The 20,071-nt window shown below is 34.4% G+C and overlaps 1 protein-coding gene and 1 long non-coding RNA gene across 7 annotated transcripts in view; one reads left to right on the top strand and one right to left on the bottom strand.

Annotated features, from left to right (window-relative positions):
• The window catches only part of VEGFC (vascular endothelial growth factor C), a 201,617-nt gene extending 190,579 nt beyond the window's left edge, over nt 1–11,038 (top strand). For all 5 annotated transcript variants that reach the window (XM_090138941.1, XM_090138943.1, XM_090138942.1 and 2 more), the window contains 4 exons: nt 4,495–4,646; nt 8,275–8,384; nt 8,644–8,974; nt 10,517–11,038. In XM_090138941.1, coding sequence (XP_089995067.1) covers nt 4,495–4,646; nt 8,275–8,384; nt 8,644–8,974; nt 10,517–10,631 — 708 coding nt within the window. In that variant the 3' untranslated portion in view covers nt 10,632–11,038. The remainder of the gene's footprint in view (nt 1–4,494; nt 4,647–8,274; nt 8,385–8,643; nt 8,975–10,516) is intronic.
• Nucleotides 11,039–11,125: 87 nt separating this feature from the next.
• LOC116231076 (uncharacterized) overlaps nt 11,126–20,071 on the bottom strand; it is a 70,820-nt gene continuing 61,874 nt past the window's right edge. The window contains exons 2-4 of one of the 2 annotated variants that reach the window (XR_016465955.1): nt 19,544–19,598; nt 17,109–17,218; nt 11,126–11,911 (exon numbers count right to left, since the gene is read on the bottom strand). This is a non-coding gene — a long non-coding RNA (uncharacterized LOC116231076). The remainder of the gene's footprint in view (nt 11,912–17,108; nt 17,219–19,543; nt 19,599–20,071) is intronic. The other variant, XR_004167353.2, reaches the window with a different exon arrangement.

Raw genomic sequence — 20,071 nt, 5'->3', positions numbered from 1 at the left:
ATGAGTTGAAGAAGAATAGGTGTCTTTTGCTGATATTGAAGGGTTTATGAAATAGACTGGATAGTGAAATATCTGCTTGATTTTTTTTTTTTCTAAAAATCAGTACTGTGGAGAATAAAAAGTGATTAAATAAAGCCAGAGCTTTATAAAAATATCTATGCTCTACAACAATAGACCCTAACTCTGTAGTCCAAATATATAGATATATATATAAAAAAAAAAGAACCTTTCTTCATTTCTGAAGATGAGCATTTCAGTTTTGGCCAGGTTGAAAGATTTATGGTGGGATAAATATATTCAAAGTATTACCTGTAGATTTGTGATGTGTATGCTCATTTATGATACAGGTTTTCATTTTCTCTTTCTGTTCCTCTTCTTCATTTTTTGTTGTACTCAGAAAAAATTGGACAGAAAATTACTCTTGTAAAGTGATCTTTAGATTCTATGTTTTTATTAGTACAAAATGATAGCTGTAAAAGTCAGAAAGGCAATAGAAATTGGCATTAATATAGTACATAAACATTTTACTTTCTTATAAATTTAATTTAGTGATAACTAAAATACTAAAATGTCTTTTAGTCACCACTAGTGAATTCAGCTGACTTCATTTTTGTAGTCAAAATTTAAAGATTCCTCTTTGTTTTAAAATGTCAAGATTTCTCAATCTGAGCTATCGAGTTTTTTGGTTCAAGAAGCTGTAAATACAGTAATCTTTAGTTATCATTATGTGTTACTGTGGTGGTTGTTTTCCGTTTGTTTTCTGACCTTAATGCAGTGTTGTTAGCACACATGTACAGAACAGTATGGGCAAGTTGAGCCTATTAGGATCATTTCATATACTTTAATCTGCTGTTTCATATACTATAATTATTATTTTTCTCAAAACTGTGAGCAATAAAAACTCTTCACATTGAAATAACCTGACCTAATACCTACTACTATTAGATCTCTTGTTCTTTTGGAAATAGAATCTCACTGTTTGCAGTCTTTCATTCTGAATGTCCGTCTTTATTAATGGCTCCCTAAGAACAGACCTGGTAGAAATGTCTTTCACCTTATTGCCTGTAGCATGAATTAGTCCAATTTTTTATTTGAAGCTGAGAAGGAGAGGAAGATATGGGCCTTTGAGCATTCAGGTAAAATCAGTCCTTTACTGAATGGGGGCATCAGACCAAAACATCGGAGAACTACTCTCCAGGAGGAGGTACCCACAGGGACAGTAGACAAGCAGTGATAGTGCTAGAAAAGAAGGCAGGCTAAACTAGCTTCATACACAGATGTTATGGTGCCTTTCTCAAAGTTCTTTCTAGATCTTGATATTGGGGGGTTAGATGTTACCAAATATGTCCTGTAGTGACAAAAGATATTGAAATTACTGTTCTGAAGAAGAATAGCAAGAAATAAATTAGAGATGCTGACAAAACCAGAAACTATCACAGAAGGTCAGATCTTACCTAACCTGAAATGATTTCTTGAGATGGTGATTCAAACCCAACTTATGGATATTCATTATGGATATTCACTTTCACTTAAACAGCTCTGTTGGATTTAGAGATGATGCTTGCACAGCTCAGACCAGAACATTGGTTATTTTTCAGTATGAATGTGATTTCAAAATACCAAAGATTATTTAAGCAGAATTATTCTGTGTATATAATGCATTTTCTGTAACAGTCTGCTTTTCAATGATGTTTTTCTTGTGAAATCCCTTCTTGATATTTATCTTTCTAGTTAGATAAAGAAAACGTATCTCCATTCTTCAGTATGCATCAGAATATAGTCTCCTAGTAGTATATGCGGACACACTAGAAGGAGAAGGAAGAACAAGTCAACAAATCCAACTCCATTTTTTTTACTTCTGTCATTTCCACTGAGGAAAAACAGATCTGGTTCTATTGTTTTCAGAAATGCTAGCCTGTGTATCATCTTCAGCAATTTCCAGAAATGAGGACCAGAAGAATGATACAAGAAGTATAATAATATAATCTCTAAGATAAATAGTTGTCCTTGTTTTATTGACTCTATTTATAAACCGTAGCTTCTAGAGGGTGTTGTAAAATACACTGCTTTTAACAGAATTTAGTAGAAAAAACTGAAAGTGATGAATGAGAATAAGGAAGCCAGTTTACATTTCTGTTACTTAGCGAGGTTTTTTTGTGGTGTACCAATGAATGGTAATACTTGTTAGCAACAGTCATCTCTAAAGTGATACCTTTCTCATTTTTAATAGATGGATAAGTGTAGATGAAAGAATGACAAACATGAATTCACATCTCCAGCTCACGCTCTGAAAGTGTTAGAGTTTTTAGTGAAATTTACATTAGCGTATTGCTGAAGGCCAACAAGTGCTTAGGGATTGCAACTGGCATCCTACACAGCCCACTCCAGTGGTCTGGAATCTGTTAGTTTTTGCAGCACGGCAAACCAATGCGGTCCAAGAACAGAGGAAGAACAAAGCATGCCCTTTTATTTCAAATAGCTGTAGATTGTTTCATGCAAATAATCATGCTTCTTTTCAACTATTTTTATTAGTTCTCTCTGTAGTGGGCTTTTACTTCTGCTTTGGAGTAGCAAATTCATAATGTTATGAGAACAGAGAGAGAGAGATGCATACTCATTGTCCTGCACTTTAGTTCACATGAAGAAGAATCAGCTTTTCCCAAGCTAAACAAGCCCAAAAAGTAAAGGATCCAGTATTTGTTTGTAAGCCAAAAATGAGTATAGTAACAACAAAAAGTCAGTAGAAAGTCCCTTTACTGAATTCTCTGTTGAACTTAATAAAAACCCTGGAGGTTTGTCCAATTAAATATCATTATCACAGAGGGAAAAATTGATTTGCCATTCATTTTATTAGTACCAAACTTTAAACTACGCAAATGGATTTATGCCTGTACTCATTAATGATCCAGGATCAAAATTTTAAGAAGGGTATTTTGCAATTGCAGCAGGAATCCAAATGTTAATATTCTTTGAAATGTCTCTCTAAAAAGAGGAATTCTTTCCATGGTAACTCCATAGAAGGGTTGTTTTTCTCTATTGGCACAGTGAGGATGTGGGAAAATGGTGTTTTGTTTGGTTTTCCTTTCTACAGAACCAAAGACACGTTAATTTTCATTTTGAGATGTTATTGGAAATTTTTTTTTAAACTAATATAATGGATGTAGTAGTTCTTGCATTAAAGCTAATAGCATTGTAATCCTCTGTAACAGAATATAATGCAAATATTTCTACCAACTCAGTTATTTTATGATGACACTCCCAATTTTAAACTTAAAAAAAAAAATTCAGTTACTAAACACTGCCAGAATTCATTTTGTTAAATAGATATTTGTCATAGTAGACAACGCTTTACAAAGTTTAGGTTTAAGCTGTATAATTTAGGTATGGCAATAATATGATCTTTATATGAGCTGTACGAGCACACTCATACCTTGCGGGTACTTGATGAGTACACACCACACTGCTGCACCTGCATGCCTGTCAGCACCCAGGATCACTTGTGTAATTCTGTGCAAGATTTTGTGTTCAAGATATCATGTAGATGTGCTTTGCTTTTTGAATCATTTAAAATTATTGTTTTTTTTTTTTTTCAATTACTTTAGCATGCAGTCTGTCTGCCATAGTATAAAAGTTATGGATTGTAAACAAGACTATGACCTAAAAGTATGTCCTAACTTTTCAGTAGAGTATTGAGATTTGAGTCTTGAAGTGAAATCTCTTCAATTTCTTAAATTAGGTGTTCTGAATTAAATCCTGAAATGAGTCTCAAAGTTTTTCTGTTTTTTTAGCAAGATACCATTGAAGTCATCTTTTTTCACTTGTTAAACTGCATTTACCACTAAGTTGGCATTTTATTAATTAGTATACATGAATATTTAAAAACTGATTATTTCTTAATGTCCTGGGAAAATATTCAATATACGTTCCATTAGATGACCATCTAATTTTCATTTATATCAATACCAGAAAGGAAAACTATACTTTATGATGTATGTCAACATTTCTTCATTCAAAAATGTTTATCTAAATCCAACATAGTGCTGTTATAAACAAGCTCTGTAAATTTTGCAACCAATGTATTATGTTTTAGTTTTTCCCTTCTAAAAATTATTCTTGTTTTCCAACTTTCCAATGCATATTCCAAGTACTATGTTTTGAATATTAAAAAGACTGCCAATTTGAAGTTATTTCCTCTAGAAGAATGAGTTCTTCATACGTTTTTCTTAACACCTTTGGTAACTTTGATTTGAATGCAATAGTATGCAAACAGGCGTGTAATAGGAGTTAACATTAAAAATATTAAATTTTATTATTTTATGTAATAATGATTTAGCAGTTCAATTAAATATTTCACTGAATTATACTAGAGAAGAAAAAAACAAAAATTAAGTTCCTGATGGCTGTGTCTGTATACATATCTCTGTACTATCTTCAGTTGTACTGTTACTAAGCTATAAACAAGTTATTTTATTCTTTTTGCTTTCCCTTCTGTAGTTGTTTGAGATTACAGTGCCTCTCTCTCATGGCCCCAAACCTGTAACTGTCAGTTTTGCCAATCACACGTCCTGCCGATGCATGTCTAAGTTGGATGTCTATAGACAAGTTCATTCTATCATAAGACGTTCCTTGCCAGCAACGCAAACCCAGTAAGTATGAGACTTGTCTTTCCTTTCACATTATAGAAAGTCTATGTAATTAAATATTGCTGGAAGCTTTCACAGTTAGAATGGGTAAACTTGTATGTATCAGTAGTAGCAAAACACATTTTGCAAAGGAGCTGATATTGTTTTACAACAAAAGACTGTTACTAAAGTAATTACTAAATTACTGAAGTAATTAGCTCAGTATCTTTCTGACCAGTGTGCAAACTAGGATAGATCAGTAGGAAATGAAAAGTAATGAGTTGGTTTCTCAATGGAAACAGCTAATGTGAAATTAAAGTTTTAAAGTAAATAACAAAAATCACTTGTAATAGTAATAATAAAGGAAAACTATCCAAAAACAGTTATTTTTACAGTTAAGGAGTAGATGACATTTCATCCTCAAACTGTATTTTCCTTTTAAAACAAAACAGAAACAGCCAAAAAGTCCTACACTTTTAAAAGAAAAATCCTGCCAGAAGTGAAAACAGAACAGAGTGGGAAGAGGAAGTAAAGTGTTAATGAGTAGTCCATTGAACTGACAGATAGATTTGTTCAGTTAGTCATAGGCTTGGTGATCTTGACAGGAGTATTTCAGCACTTGAAGCACTCATTTCCATCATTTTAGGGGACTGAGTGTTTGATTTCATGATGTATAAATATTAAGAAGATGATGTGTAGATACAGTCTAATGGGTCTTTATGGAAGACCAATGAATAAAAGCTGACTGGAATTAATTATATGCATTTTTAATAAGGTGAATGAACAGTTTAAAACAACCAAAGAAATGAACTAGGCCGTCTTCTTTGCATGTTTTCATTCAGTTAAAGTTGGGATGTTCTCTGACGTGTTTAAGCTAAGCACGGATTATATTCTGTTTGAATTCAAATTGTTGAATTGGTTCATCAAAATGTGGATCGTGAATAGTGGATTAGAAGAGCATTAGGGAATAAATCTAATGGTGGTTTAATTAATTGGATAATAAACAGATTATAAAAACTCAAAACCTAAGAGTCAATAATAAAGTTAAATTACTCTGACTGTTGGCAGCTTCTCAGTGCTTCCATGCAAAGAGCAGCTGTAATTATCATGGTAAGGCTTTATTCTACCCAGAAAACAGCTACCTGTTAAAGAGAAGCATGGAGATGCCAGACTTCTGACTGTCCTATAATGCTAGATTAAACAAGGTCTGTATAGGTTTTATTCTTAAGTGCTGTTTTTACTTTCATTTCCAGAATCTTGAAGCAATTAAGATGTTTTTGTTTGTTTGTTTTTAATATGTTTTTTTAAAGAAGTCATAGCTTTTAAACTAAAAGCAATTGATTGTGTTGCTGATGGGTGTCTGAATGCTTTTCGGAATCCCCCCGTGTATTTTAGTGGAGGTTTTAGCCTCATGTCTACCACTCATGTTACAGGGGCAGGTCTGTATGTGCTCTTTTTAACTGAGATGTGGTGACGATCTCATGAATTATTGAAAAGAAAATCCTACGAATATAAACTTTTTTTTAGGGTTGTAACACTTAGGATCTAGTAATCTGGACTGTGTCATGATCCACATTAGAAGAAAGAGAAAAAATTACTTGTCAGGCAGAATATAACTAGTTAACCTTTTTTTTTTATGAAATATGTTTTCTGCACAACTTGATAGTGTGAATTAAGGCCCATGGCTTTACCTGTTCTTCTACTTTATTCTATTTATTTCCTTTTAATAAGTAAGTGGTAACTACCTCTACATACTTGTACAGCTGAGGCATGTCAGTTCATGCTAACTAGTGTTTCAGAATACCTTCTGGATTAATGGTTTCTTAAGCTGTATCCTTCTCTGCTTATGTAAAATTTCATCAAGATTTGCAACTCAGAAAATTAATGTTTGTTTTAGAAATTTGGTGATTTCACAAGGAGTAGGGCTAGAAGTGAAGCAGGAGAGCAGTGCCTAGTCTTTAATACATGTCATAAAGATTAAATTCTCTTCTTCCATGGTGTGAGTAAAGTAGGTGCTTAGAGAGTTAATGTTCATTTTAGATGTATATTGTAGGTGCTACATATTTCTCTCATGTGTCGGGCAATGACTTAGCATGCTATTTTATGTATGTTGAAAATGTGAAAAGAAGTTTTGAAATTTTTTTGAAAGTTTTGTCTGATTTTTTTTAAGACCTCTTGAACTTTCCTAAAATAAGTAAGTCATTTTAATGTGTCAGCCATATTCTGTAGTAACTTTTTTTCCTAGCAGCCAGAGAAGAACTTGTAAACAAGCAGTTTCGTCCCTTTTGCTGTTGATCTCCAATTCTGATGTTCATCTTCTTGGCTTTCATATGAACATTGCCTTAGTTTAGTTCATCTGTGCATAGTGTTTTCTCACACTGTCACTCTGGTTGCCTTCTTTAGTAAGTTTTAAACATGCTTGGTATGGCCAAGCTGCTCCAGGTGCAAGTTGTTTGTGTATTCAGCTTTTAAACAAAATACCATTATAGGCCTGTAAATTCTCTGTGCCATTTCCCAAGCTGAAACAGGAGACAGGCAAAAGGATATGTGTGCCAAGCAAGGGAGCAAGAGTGATCTCATTAGTGGAGTGAAATCAGGAAACACCAGCTTGATAAAGCATGAGGTGGTGCAGGGTAATGTTAAACTACAGAAAAAGAGCTGTTTAATGTGGTGAAGGGGAGTGGTATCCTTGAATGATAATCATGGAAGAATGTCCTAGCACCTGCATTTTTCAGTGAGTGAGTAATGGTGCTTCTCTCATGGAAAGGAGAAAGTAAGTGCCTAAAATGGGTTGTGTGTGTTGGTTTAACAGATGAGAATTTTAGAAATACTACAGAAATAATTAATAGATTACACAGCCTGGATGCATGAAGTTAGGCATGACTCATTAGAAGTTTTAATGGCAACTGTAGCGATGAAGAAATTATAAGCAAGGAAGATCAGATAATACTTATTCACATATTCCTTGTGTGGTGAACTTACCCATTGAGTTTCATATCCTTTAACAGCTGCTGTTAGGACTTTTTACTGTACTCTAGCAAATACAGAAAACTAAATGTTAAATGGTTTATTTTCTCTCGTGTCTAATGTGACTTCATTACTGCCAAAGTCCAAATCTTTAGAGTCAAGAAAGATGTCCAAGATTTGAGTGGCTGATGAGGAATAATCAGTTAATGACAACTTTTATGTAAAGAAGGGATGTTAATAATTGGATTACGTTTTAAAGATTGGAGTTTGGTCTACAACACTAATTCAGAAATTACTGTCACTTATCTTATGCCTATATGTAAGAGAACGTTTTTGTACTGCCTAAAGCAATGTAGAAAATTTTGTCTGGTACCACCTATGTGGTATCTCATGTACAAATATCTTTATACTGATCCATTGATACGTAAGGTTTACACCGAAGGGCTAGAAAGCACTCATAGTGGTTTTTAGAAGCCAGAGCTAAAGCTTGAAGAGTGAGACGATATCTTCAGCAAATGGTTAAATGTTTCTGTACTGGGGGAGAACCTTAACTAGTTAGTGATGCGATAGAAAGTAAGATTATGAAAGGTTTTTGTAATGGAGGGAAACAAATGGAAACAGCACCTAAAATCATTTTTTTTGTTGTTATTATGGCAGTAAACCAGCAGTATGTTTTATTCAATAGGTGCCACGTGGCAAACAGGACATGTCCGAAAAATCATGTCTGGAATAATCAAATTTGCAGATGCTTGGCACAGCAAGATTTTGGTTTCTCTTCTCATCTAGGAGATTCTGGTAAGTAGTTTTGCTTAGAGGATTAAATGTGGTTCCATATTTTGATTTGCCTAAAGAAGAACTTACAAACTTATAAGATTTGAGTTTAGTGGTGATTTTTCTTTATTTGTAGCACTAAATGGTCATTGCTGGTCTTTTGCTTTACATTTGTTCCTGAAATACCTCAAAGTATGAATTGGATGTTTTTTTTTTCGTGTAAAAATACAAGAGTAGGAGGACAAAATTCTGATCATTGTGCAACTTCTGTGGTGCGTTCCAGACACATCTGAAGGATTCCATATTTGTGGGCCCAACAAAGATCTGGATGAAGAAACCTGTCAATGCGTCTGCAAAGGAGGTGTGCGGCCCTCAAGCTGTGGCCCTCACAAAGAATTAGACAGGGCATCGTGTCAATGCATGTGCAAAAACAAACTGCTCCCCGCTTCCTGTGGGCCCAACAAAGAATTTGATGAAGAAAAGTGCCAGTGTGTATGTAAAAAGACCTGTCCCAAACATCAGCCGCTAAATCCTGCAAAATGTATCTGCGAATGTATAGAATCTCCCAATAAATGTTTCTTAAAAGGAAAAAGATTTCATCACCAGACATGCAGGTAAAAATTCAGTTTTTTAGCCCTTTTAATGTATCTAAGGTATAAAATTCGTGGTTGCGTTATTAGCTGTTTTATGGAATAGTTTTGTAGCCATAAATTCTAAGCCTCTCAAGTTCGTTTTTATCTTCCATGTCTCTTATTGTCCCAAAAATAAGCTGTTAAACTGATCCCAGGTGTATGTGTGTTACTTACGTAGAGTGAAGCAGCAGAAAGTAATGTTACTCTCTTAGTTACAAAGACCACACTGGTGAAATAATCCAGGATTATTAGCACTGAAAACACTGAACAAGATGTGAGTAGTTAATAAATGCCTTGTTCGCAGCCTTCCTCATTCCTTACTGCTTTCTTCATAGTTCATTGGTTGAACTAACCAGTTTGGAGTAAAGTAACTGTAATCCAGACCTTGTATCAGAAACAAATTATTGCAAATTGGTAAGTTAGTATCCAAACCAGGCATACAGTGTGTTAATTTACCTGCAGGAATGACAAGATTAGCCTCAAGCCTGAAAAAAAATTGCCTGGGGAAAAAAAGGATTCTGAAATGGCCTTAGAGTATACTGTAGTGGTTTTGAACTGAAACTAGCAATAGATCATAACGTCTGTCTTTCACAAACAGGCACCCATTTAAATACAGGTTTCAACTATAACTGTTGAAATTTGAAGCTTATACTTTTCTCATTTGACTCATTGCCAGTGTCTGGACAAAAAAAAAAAAACAAAAAAAACCAAAAACCAGACTTGTACTTTGTTTCCATTATACACTAGAAAGTATTTAGCATTGTTATTGTAAGGTTACTTTAGGTCACATTCTCATTTTAATAGAATAAAAAAATAAAAAAAAGGGAAAGGAAGAGGAGTTCAGGGACAACCACAGATAACTATCTTTGTATAAGTTCTATTCTTCAGTCAAGGAGAAATGTTCCCCTTTTTAGGTATGTATGCTTTAATGCTTTTTCTCATTGAACTTATATTAATCTAAAAGAGGCTTTTCTGCTTCTTTTTTTTTGAAGTTTGCCTTAAGCATGCAGTCACTGATCTTACTTCAGAATGCACATAGATGTAATATGAAGTACAGATGTAGCGCTAATGAAATCAGAGAGTAACTGAAGGAGTTTGCTACCTGAAGGAAATATGTTCTCATTTTCAAGATCGTAGTTATGATGTGACATACACATACGTACCGTAAACAGGGTAATGCAGGCCCACTGCATTAGTAAAGAAGGTAAGAAGCAGTTCTGGGTAGGAAAATGGCAGACTCAACTATCAACCAAGCCTGGATTGCCACCTCAAGCTTGACAGGATAGAGTACGGTAAGCTGATTTAAAAGCAGAAAAATATTACTCTATCTTCAAAATTAGAGGGAAAAAAATAACAGAATGGAGCTACAACCAGGCAATACTTTAAAAATATTTTTGAGAATAATCTCTTGAAATAAACCTGTTTATCTACAATAATATAGCATTGTGTTTTGTGAAGAATAAACCAACTACAAGTGGTTGCAAGAATATGAAAGATGTGTATTAATGCCCACTATTTTTTCAGTTGTTACAGACCGCCTTGTACAGTCCGAACGAAACGCTGTGATGCTGGATTTTATTTTAGTGAAGAAGTGTGCCGCTGTGTACCCACATATTGGAAAAGACCACTTATGAATTAGTGAAGAAAGCTACTTGCTATTTTGGTGTACATTTTTTCCATTAGAACGAAAGAACAACAGAAACTTTGCAAATACTTGGAATGTAATGTTCACCAGAGACCCTGTGGGGCTTTCACAGACAAACACATCATGCTTTTCTCAAGATGTGGAAAGCAAATGTAGAAAATAACTGGGGTTCATGTTTTATAAAGAACTCAGTAAGGACTTATTTTCTGCCAATGACCAAACAGCCTAGGTTCTACTTCTTGTGATTTTTTTTAAAGAGATAATGACTATATAATTTATTTCCACTAAAACCATTGTGCAGCATTTGTTTATAGCAGTAACAATTGTTAAAGCTCACTGTGATCAATATTTTTATATCATGCAAAGTATGTTTAAAATAAAATGGAAATTGTATTATACAATGAGAATGTTTGATCCATCTGCCTATGGCAGGGAACTACAACTCAGCTACATTACCAGAGCCCTAAAAAAGGAGAAAAAGAGGTTAAGAGAAAGCACTTCTATAAGAGGAAAAAAAACTTCAGATGTTTCCTTGGAGCTGTTGTATATAGCATTTGAAATACAAAGAGTTAATATTTCATAATCCAGTGATACTTCTGTCTTTGGAGTAAAATCAGCAAAGCAAGTACAGTTAGTAACTAATGAAAACATTGCAGATCTTGCATGTACCTTGTGCAACTATAAGGTCCACAGCAACTAGTTGTGTTCCAAAATGTACATTCTTTAACTTCTTGTTGTCCTGGTTTTATCAGTATTCCATATCATGACATCATGCAGCTAGCTGTTCGGTGCTGGAACGCTACGATTCCTGGGTCTTGTGCTCCTATCAGTCTCAACTACTCTCACGTAAGTTCTGGCCTTCTAAGAGGAAGATACTCTGAGAAGAGACAGACTACGCTTCCCAGACTACAGTTTTCCAGTACTCACGTGATTTCCAGTTCTGGGTGATGGGGCAGAGCGCTCTTCCCTTCCAGAAGACCAGCTGTGAGTATCTGCCTATAAAGATTTGGACTCTCTCTCTCTCTCTCTCTCTCTCTGTAATAATTTTGAACATTGCTCTGTAGACATGAGCCAGGCCCCAAATAATTTGTTCCTCCTTAGCTTTGCTGAGCCTGCAACCATGTTGTCTTAAAGCTGCCTTAAACTTCAGGGTTCTGTAGGTGTTCAGGAGTGAAAATTTAACACACCCTGGGTGTCCTAAGGTCTCTTCCAGGTCCATCCACATTCCCTGCCATTCAGTGTTCTCTGGATTTTGGGGAGGCTTCCTCCAGATGCTGTAAATACAAATACTGAGTAAAATGATGTGAAATGATTCAGGGAGTTTTACAGCATGATTATCGACCAAAAATTTCAAAAACGTGTAAAGGAGTTGAAGGAGAAAGTGGAAGCTTGGTTAAAAGTCACACATTCTATAAAATAATTATTAACTCCCTCTGGGGCATAACTTCAGGTATTAAAATCATACCACATTCTATATAGGCACCAGATATGTGTTTCCACCAAGTGATTCTAATTTTTTTTGCACGCTAATAGCCATAAAGAACAGAGTGACAAACTTAAAAAAAGAACCAGAACAGTCTAAGTGCTAAAATCTGGAATGATAGAATGTAATCCCTTAGCAAGTTGTATTAAAAGGGATAAAGTTAGTCTCTTTTTTTCTTTTCAGCTAATAAGAACAGGTTGGCATCTATTGGAAGTTATTACTATGAAAGTTAAAATGCCATCGTGCTTTCTATGTTACAGGTTGTAATCTACTAAAATAATTGAGAATGCCTTGATGTAGTTTTATTCTATCATAGAGTCAGTCAGATATCCTAGTCAAAAATCTGTGTGTACAAAAATAATTTGAAGGAAAACAGCACATTTTAAACTCCACTGGGGACATGAAAGGGCTTCCACCAGTCCAGGATGGATCAACATCTTGTCTACCCAAAAAGTTGTCAGGACTTCTCTTCATTAAAAGCAAGTGCAAAATCAAGCATCTACAAATCTGGAAAAAAGGTAAGACTTTTAACTTGCATGGTAATAGCAATACACATAGAAAAGTCCACTCAAAATTGAAATGTTTCAGAAACTGGAAGGGATTTGTTAAATTACACAAAATTTATTGTGTGTAGAAATCAAGCAAAGCAAGATTTTTGTAGCAGTGGGAAGATCTACTAAGATATATTTAGGCGTTGTTATTTTCAAGTGCTGGTTCTATGCAACAGCTCTTTTCTTATTTTAATAAGATGGTAACTAGTACTTCCACTTATTTCCTAGAATATTGAAGTTTACTTCTCTGGATAATTGCACACTCAGATAACACAGCTCTTTAAACTGTTTTAAATAAAAGACCAGCTATTTATTATTTAAACAGCATGAAGTTTAGGCATACAATACTGAGGCATATCTTTATTACTGTATTGCCTCAGCAATTAAATACAGGTTGAACTCCAGCTGGCAACTTTATGATAGTACAACCAGACTCAACTTCCCTTCAGTCAGATTGTTACTCATGCAAATCAGCAGTGATTATATTGGCTATGACAGTCTAATAGCAAGAGACCAGTAGTCAAAACTTCATCCAGTGTTACTAAAGATCAAGACATCTACTTCTGTCTCAGCAGCTTAAAAAAAAGCAAAAGAATACCGTAAGAAATCAGTTCAAAAACAAGTGTTATGAAGATTTAAGTGAACAAACTGCAGGTGAAGCTCCCGGTGTAAGCTTCCTAATTTCTACTGATGTCCAACATAAAAGAGAGGAAAGAATGCAAATCTGAAACCAGGAACAAAAGCCAAGTAATCCAGTATCTAACAAGTTAGATAATACATACTTGTGGTTAAAAAGGAGGAGAACACAAGCAACAACAGAGCAAAACTGCATTCCATCAAGTATGTAGATTATAAAAACTGAATGTTATAATACTGTAATAAAAAACAAAAAACCAACAACCAACCACCAAACAGAACAATGCTCACTTTAAATAATTTGAAATGCATTCAGTAAAACAAAAGAGCTAATTAAAATCATTCTATTTCAGCAAATATTTCTACTGAAGAAGATATTCTAAAGCTACGCTCCAAAATGAAAGTTACTTTCTTGACTGCATTTTTAAAAAATTTGTAACCTGGAGGACTTTTGAACATTAATGGTGTAAATCACTAAGAAAGACTAAGATATGAAGAAAGCAAAGACCTGGCTTTTGAAATATGTTACAAATCAGATTTATGTTTGAGCAGTGGACTGGTCAGGAATTCTTAAAGATATACAGATATCTTTAAGCAGAATAAGACACGAATGCAATTGATGGCATTTTGGGGTAATCATCAAACATCTAGAAAAGCTGATAGATTTACAGCATTTTCAGCTTCAATTTAGTTCTTAATTTTCTACTCATTCAATATATAAAAAAAATTAGAAGTTGTATCCTAAAAATACCTAAAAATGAGTGATAATGCAAAATAAATTGTATAGATGATTAACTCTGCAATAAAAACATTATATTGCCATTTGTGTAAAAACCATCTACTGTCTAGAAAAAATACAGGAAAAAGAAAAAAGACTGCAGTCAATCATGTTTAATAGTAAACAGGTTTATGCTTACCCTGCATCAGGAATTTACAGCAGTTCCTGTATTCTTTCAATTCAATGATATTATATAGAGACCATAAAAAGCAGCACCTCTCTGCCTTTATTAACGGAAGGACATACAATTTACAACATGAACATTGTTAGTGCCCTGCTGTGTTTTGTTTAATTCATCTTAAACACGCTGATGTTAAATCAATTCTCTTAGATCCATTTGCAGGACCAGTATGAAATCTTGCATGCCTACTGAATCATTTTGAAAGGCTTAGCATTAGCATTGCTTTTAATATTTTCATTTTTCAGTCTTCAAATCCCAGTGATAACTCCAGGTGCCTTTGAATTTTAATGAATTTTGACATCATTTTCTGTAATTTTTTTAAGGTTGGAAAAGACCTTTGAGATTGTCTAGTCCAACCATCCAGACACCACCAAAATTACCCACTAAACCACATCCCTCAGTAAAACATCTACACATTACTTAAAGAACCTGCAGGAATGTTGAATCTACCACCTCCCTGGGCAGCCTGTTCCAATGCATTACCACACTCTTGGAGAAATTTTTCCTAATATCCAACCTGAATATCCCCTGGTGATGCTTGAGACTATTACTTCTCATCCTATCTCTGTTACCTGATGAGAAGAGATGAACCCCCAATTCACCATAACCTTCTTTCAGGTGGTAGTAGTATTAGAGGGGAATGTCTTTCCCCTAACCCTCCTCCAGATTGAATAATCCCAGTTCCCTCAGCTGCTCCTCAGAAGACATGTCTTCCAAACAACATTTCACAGTTTCATTGCTCTTCTCTGGACATGCCCCAGGGCCTCAATTATTTTCCTGTAGTGAGGGGCCCAAAACTGTACTCAAGGTAAGAATAATGTATGTGGTCATAAGTAAGCTTACAAATAGATTAAATGAATATATTCTATTACTTAGACTAAAGAAATTTTAACTTATTTGGAGGTATAGAACATTGTATTCAAATAGTTTCAAGGCAAATGAGTCAGAATTTTCAACTTTTTAATTCAATCAGTATAGTATAGTCATAATTTATAACATCAGAGGATTACTACTTAATTGAAAAAAGCGAAAGTTCTATTTTATAATGTATTCCATAGATTACTTCTGTTCACTTCTCCAATTTCAGATAAAACTTGAAAACAAAAAATATAGGACAACCTTTTGACTGAGTGATGAAGTAGACTAGGTATTTAACTTTTTTTTTTTTTTTTTAAGGTAATAAATCTGAACAAAGGTCTAAGAAAATTAGGCCATTTCAATATAGGCTAAACACTCCAGACTACTCTAGAGTCATTAAATAGTTCTAGATAGATGAAAACATTATACAGTATCTATACAGTGGCATATCTGGACTCATCTATATTTTCCATACAAATATTGTAATGGAATCTGTACAGTAACAAGCACCGAATTTACAATAGCATAGTTTCTAACATTTAAATAACTTATCATTATAAAAACGTACATTTTATCTATAGTCTGCAACTATGAATCAGGAAACCTTAAGGTTAGGAATGTGGTGCATCACAAAAAAAATATCACATTACAGAAAAAAATAATCTTCAAACACAATACTTTGCTGTTTTACATGAGCATTGCCAGTTGTTGGCAAACTCATCTGGAAATCTCTGCTTGTATGGTAATTGTATATTATAATTTATTCTCTATTCTACTAAGCAAAACATCATCATGAAAGTCACATTGTGTAGCTTCAGACATTTTTCCTGGTAAGGGGTCTGAAGCTGTTCATTATAGATATTGACCTTTCATCCCAATTTCAGTAAACTGTATCCATTCTTTACATTTGTATCAGGCAATTGTGGTCATTGAACTCTTCCCCTTTGCCCCCTTTCTCAACTTGAATTACTTCTCTTAGATTTCTGGACCATATCTCAGTCTCCCCATAAGAAAGGCTTAAAGGGAAGTTCTATTATTAACCTATCACAGTTAACTCCATCTCCTCCAAATTGCCTTTTATATCTTATCTCCCACCGAAAACATAATTGTTTTCCTGTATATTACTGTTAAGACCCCTTTCAAATAATCATTCAAACAAGGGGATGAAATGTTTCTGAATGTCTAGTGATACTTTTAGCTATACATACATGAAAGTAGCATTAAAAAGAAGTCTGAAAGTGAATGAATTGAAGCTTCAGCTTCAAAGGCTGTAAATGCCATCTAAGAGAGAAATAATAATAAAAATGATTACACAGTTGAGACCTTTCTAAAGCAAGCTTGCAAATAAAAACAATACAGACAGAAAACCCTAGCAAATCATACTCAAAACATAAAAGGAAATTTTCATCATAAATTTACAATACCTCTGTACCAAATACAGCTTATAGTTCTGCTGTAAGCCTTCTCCAATCTACCACTGCACTCATACAGTCCTCAGTGATGTCTAACACAGCAGTTTGGAACTACACTTAGCCTTGAAAATGAGTTGATGGTCACCTCTCATACATACTGCATGGAAACAAGTCAGGGCTCAGGAGCAAATAAGGTCATACCCCAAAAAAGCTTGAGATCTATGCTGAGATCAAATAGAAAGGAAAAAAACAAACAACCTAGAAGAAAATAAAATCTACTGACCCCTGAGAAGATCATCAAGAAGAGTTTAGCCAAAAGCAAATCAAAACCATTACATCTGCAGGAGACAGCTTGCCGCTGACATCACTGATTCTTTCCTCTGATTTAAATGGTATTATTCATTTTAATGGCATGACTGTGATCAGTCTTCACAGTAGCAAGGCCTGGTAAATGTCATCAAGCACTCCTATTCTTTACAAGTTGTTCCAGCAGCACTAAGTGTTCAAGGAGGGGAGAACTACACGCAATCATCAAGTCCATAATTTACTACAAAACCTTACAGAAAGTTTACCTTCAGTGCCTACCTCCTGATAAAATCCCAGCTGGCTGCAGGAAGCTGCCCCCATCCAAAAAAGAATTCACATCATGGTTCAGTTCTTGAGGAAAGGGGAATGGCTGCATCTGAAAAACAGCAGGGAGGACTATGAGGAAAATAATGCACTACAGCCCCAGAATAGTCATTAAGAAAATACTTTCCTCTTCCCACAAGAGTGTGACAATCAGTAACTCAGAAAGCCTTAAAAAAAAAAAAAGTAAAACCAAAACAAACTTTCCCTCTACTTTATGTAAATCAATGAATTCAGTGAACATTCACACGGAAGTAAATCTCAGATTAATGGGAAATGCTTCATAGGCAGAATTTAGGTACCAACATCCAAGTCAAACAAACAGATACTTAAGTTAAGAGTGCTCTCCAAAAAATAATTCCTGTATTTCGTATTCATACTTACTGTGTAAACAGAGTAAAAGGAACATGAAAACTCCTCTTAAAGTGTACAGTTAAACTGTTTTTCTACTATTTTGTCTAGTACCTGGTAAATTTCTGAAGGTGTACATTTAGATAAGGAATGTATTGTGTCACAGACTTACAGGGGTTAGAAGGAACCTCTGGAGATCATCAAGTTCAAGCCCCCACTACAGCAGGTTCCCCATGTTTATAGATGAAAGTATGGCATAATTATACATGTGTATATATATTTAAACAAAATTAAAATACGTACACATATGTATCCACATTTATATATGAATAAGCAAGGTCAACATGTATCAGAGATTTGAGTTTCAAAACAAAATGAAAATTGGGGAAAAACTACTGTTTTGAACTGCTTATTTTATTAGACAATTTATGGATGAGCAAAGAAACAAGCCCTCTGTTTTTGAGATTATCCATTACCACAGCAATTCTCAAAAATTGAGTGTCTCCATTTTCCCATAATGCACTATCTCCTCCCAGTAATATTATGGAAGAATTCCAAGATGTGTTTATTTGCCTACTACTGTATAATCTGTAAGAGATCTATATATATGTTTAGTTTTTCTAAGAAAGTACATATTATGTAGTACTTCTGAAAAGTTAATTCCATGTCAAATATTAGGTTAAGTCTCTTTCAGTTTCTCTGTCCTTTAACCTGCTACACTTAATTTCACAGACAATCCTTGAGTAGCAATTAAAGTCCCACTCTTGGGTTTTTAGTCATTGGTAGTATCATTATATGCTCACACTACAGCCAGTGCTGCATCATACAATCTTATTTCATCTTCCCTGGTAATATGCTGACATAAGATGCTATGGAAGAATCATAGAATGGCTTGGGTTGGAACTGTGCTTAGTTTCGTCTCATAGTAGAGCCATATTGTCTCAAAATTTTACTCAATAATTCAGAATTTTAGATACTTACATTGCAAAACTGATACCTAACATCTCTGTTAATTACCTTCTTCGATAAGCAGATATGAAAATATCAACCTTCATGCAAATACATCATCTCCTACTTTGATTACTGAAGTACAGAGATCAAACTAAATTCTGTTCTCTTAATAATGATTTTCTAAGTTCATGCAAGTTGATGGGGAAAAAAAAAGCTCTGCTGAATGTACTTTTTCTAATTTCACTCTAAGTCTAGAATACTGGTTAAATTTTAGTTACAACCAAAGCTATGCCATTGGGCATAAAATTATCATGAAAATGGTTGAACTGTCTTGATTATAAAGGGAACAGATGCATTAGCAAGTTAAGTTACTTCAGTGCTTCTCAGCAAATAGCAGCCTATAAAAATATTTCTGAGCTCATTTATTCCCCAAGTATAAACTTGTACAGCAGTTGTTTATAGTGAATATATAATTCCAGCTATGTCTTTCTACACAGTGTAGTAAAACTGGTGAATGAAAACAGGAAACACGATTGCTTTGGATCAAAGCCGTTGAGCTTTTTTTCCTCTGGTAGGAAAATTATACGATGTTAGGCTCATTAGTTCATTAGCACAACATCTGCACAGTAGTCAGGTATCCACCTATTCCCAAGTGAACGACTGTGGCAACAGCTTTTCTCTCTCTCTCTCTTTTTTTTTTTTTTTTTTTTTTTTTAATTTGAGCAGTGGAAACCTGTATCTGAGTTTGTCAAACACAACAATAATGCATGAATCACATACCCAAAGCAGCATGCAGGTCACCATGTTTCTCAAAATGCTGAGAGAAGGCAAAGCCTTCACAGTAAAAGCTGGAGGGGACAGCTGCTCTTTGAGTGCCTCCAAGCAACAGGTCCCAATATACATCAAGTCCATAGGGTAGCCCCTGCCTCAAGCAACCCATGCCACCACCTTCTGCCAGCATTACTCACTTGTACTATGAGTAGGAGAGCTTCCCCTAAAACCTAAGGCTCCCAAGAGACACATATGCATTCAGCACAAGCCAACTCCAACATAGATTAAAAATTTAATTTATTCTTACTTGAATCTGGACAGGTATTAGACTTCATTATTCCTTTTAACAGAAGTAACAGCACCTGGCAAAGAAAGTAGAGTCATTTTCTGCATGTAGAATGACCACTTGTATACTAAGTAATACTAATAATCCTATTAAGACTAAAAAAACAGTGTTAAACACTGTATGTTTGACACATAAAAAACACTGCAGCTTTTTCTTTATTATTGTTACAAAAAAATAATATGCACATTTTATGCTTAATTTTGGGTCATTTGAAATTATTTCCAGTTGTATTTTTAATAGCTTGTCTATGAATTATAATTACACGCCATTCACAATTACAAAACGTTTAACGCATTTAATACTTAAATAGTTTTACCCTCTATTTGGAATAGAGTTTTATTTAAAATAGTATATTGGATAAACTGTCTGGCCAACAGAGACAGATAATGAGCAATAACTTAATACAATGAAATTTGAATTTCTTTAAGCATTTTTTGAGTTTAGAAAATCTCTCATCCCCGGAGGTATTTAAGAGACCTAGGGATACAG

The sequence above is a fragment of the Phasianus colchicus genome, chromosome 4, assembly GCF_987193195.1.
Source record: "Phasianus colchicus chromosome 4, bPhaCol1.hap1.1, whole genome shotgun sequence".
Lineage (NCBI taxonomy): Eukaryota > Metazoa > Chordata > Aves > Galliformes > Phasianidae > Phasianus > Phasianus colchicus.
Note: the sequence above shows the minus strand (reverse complement) of the source record. Positions and strands in the feature narration are given on the sequence as shown.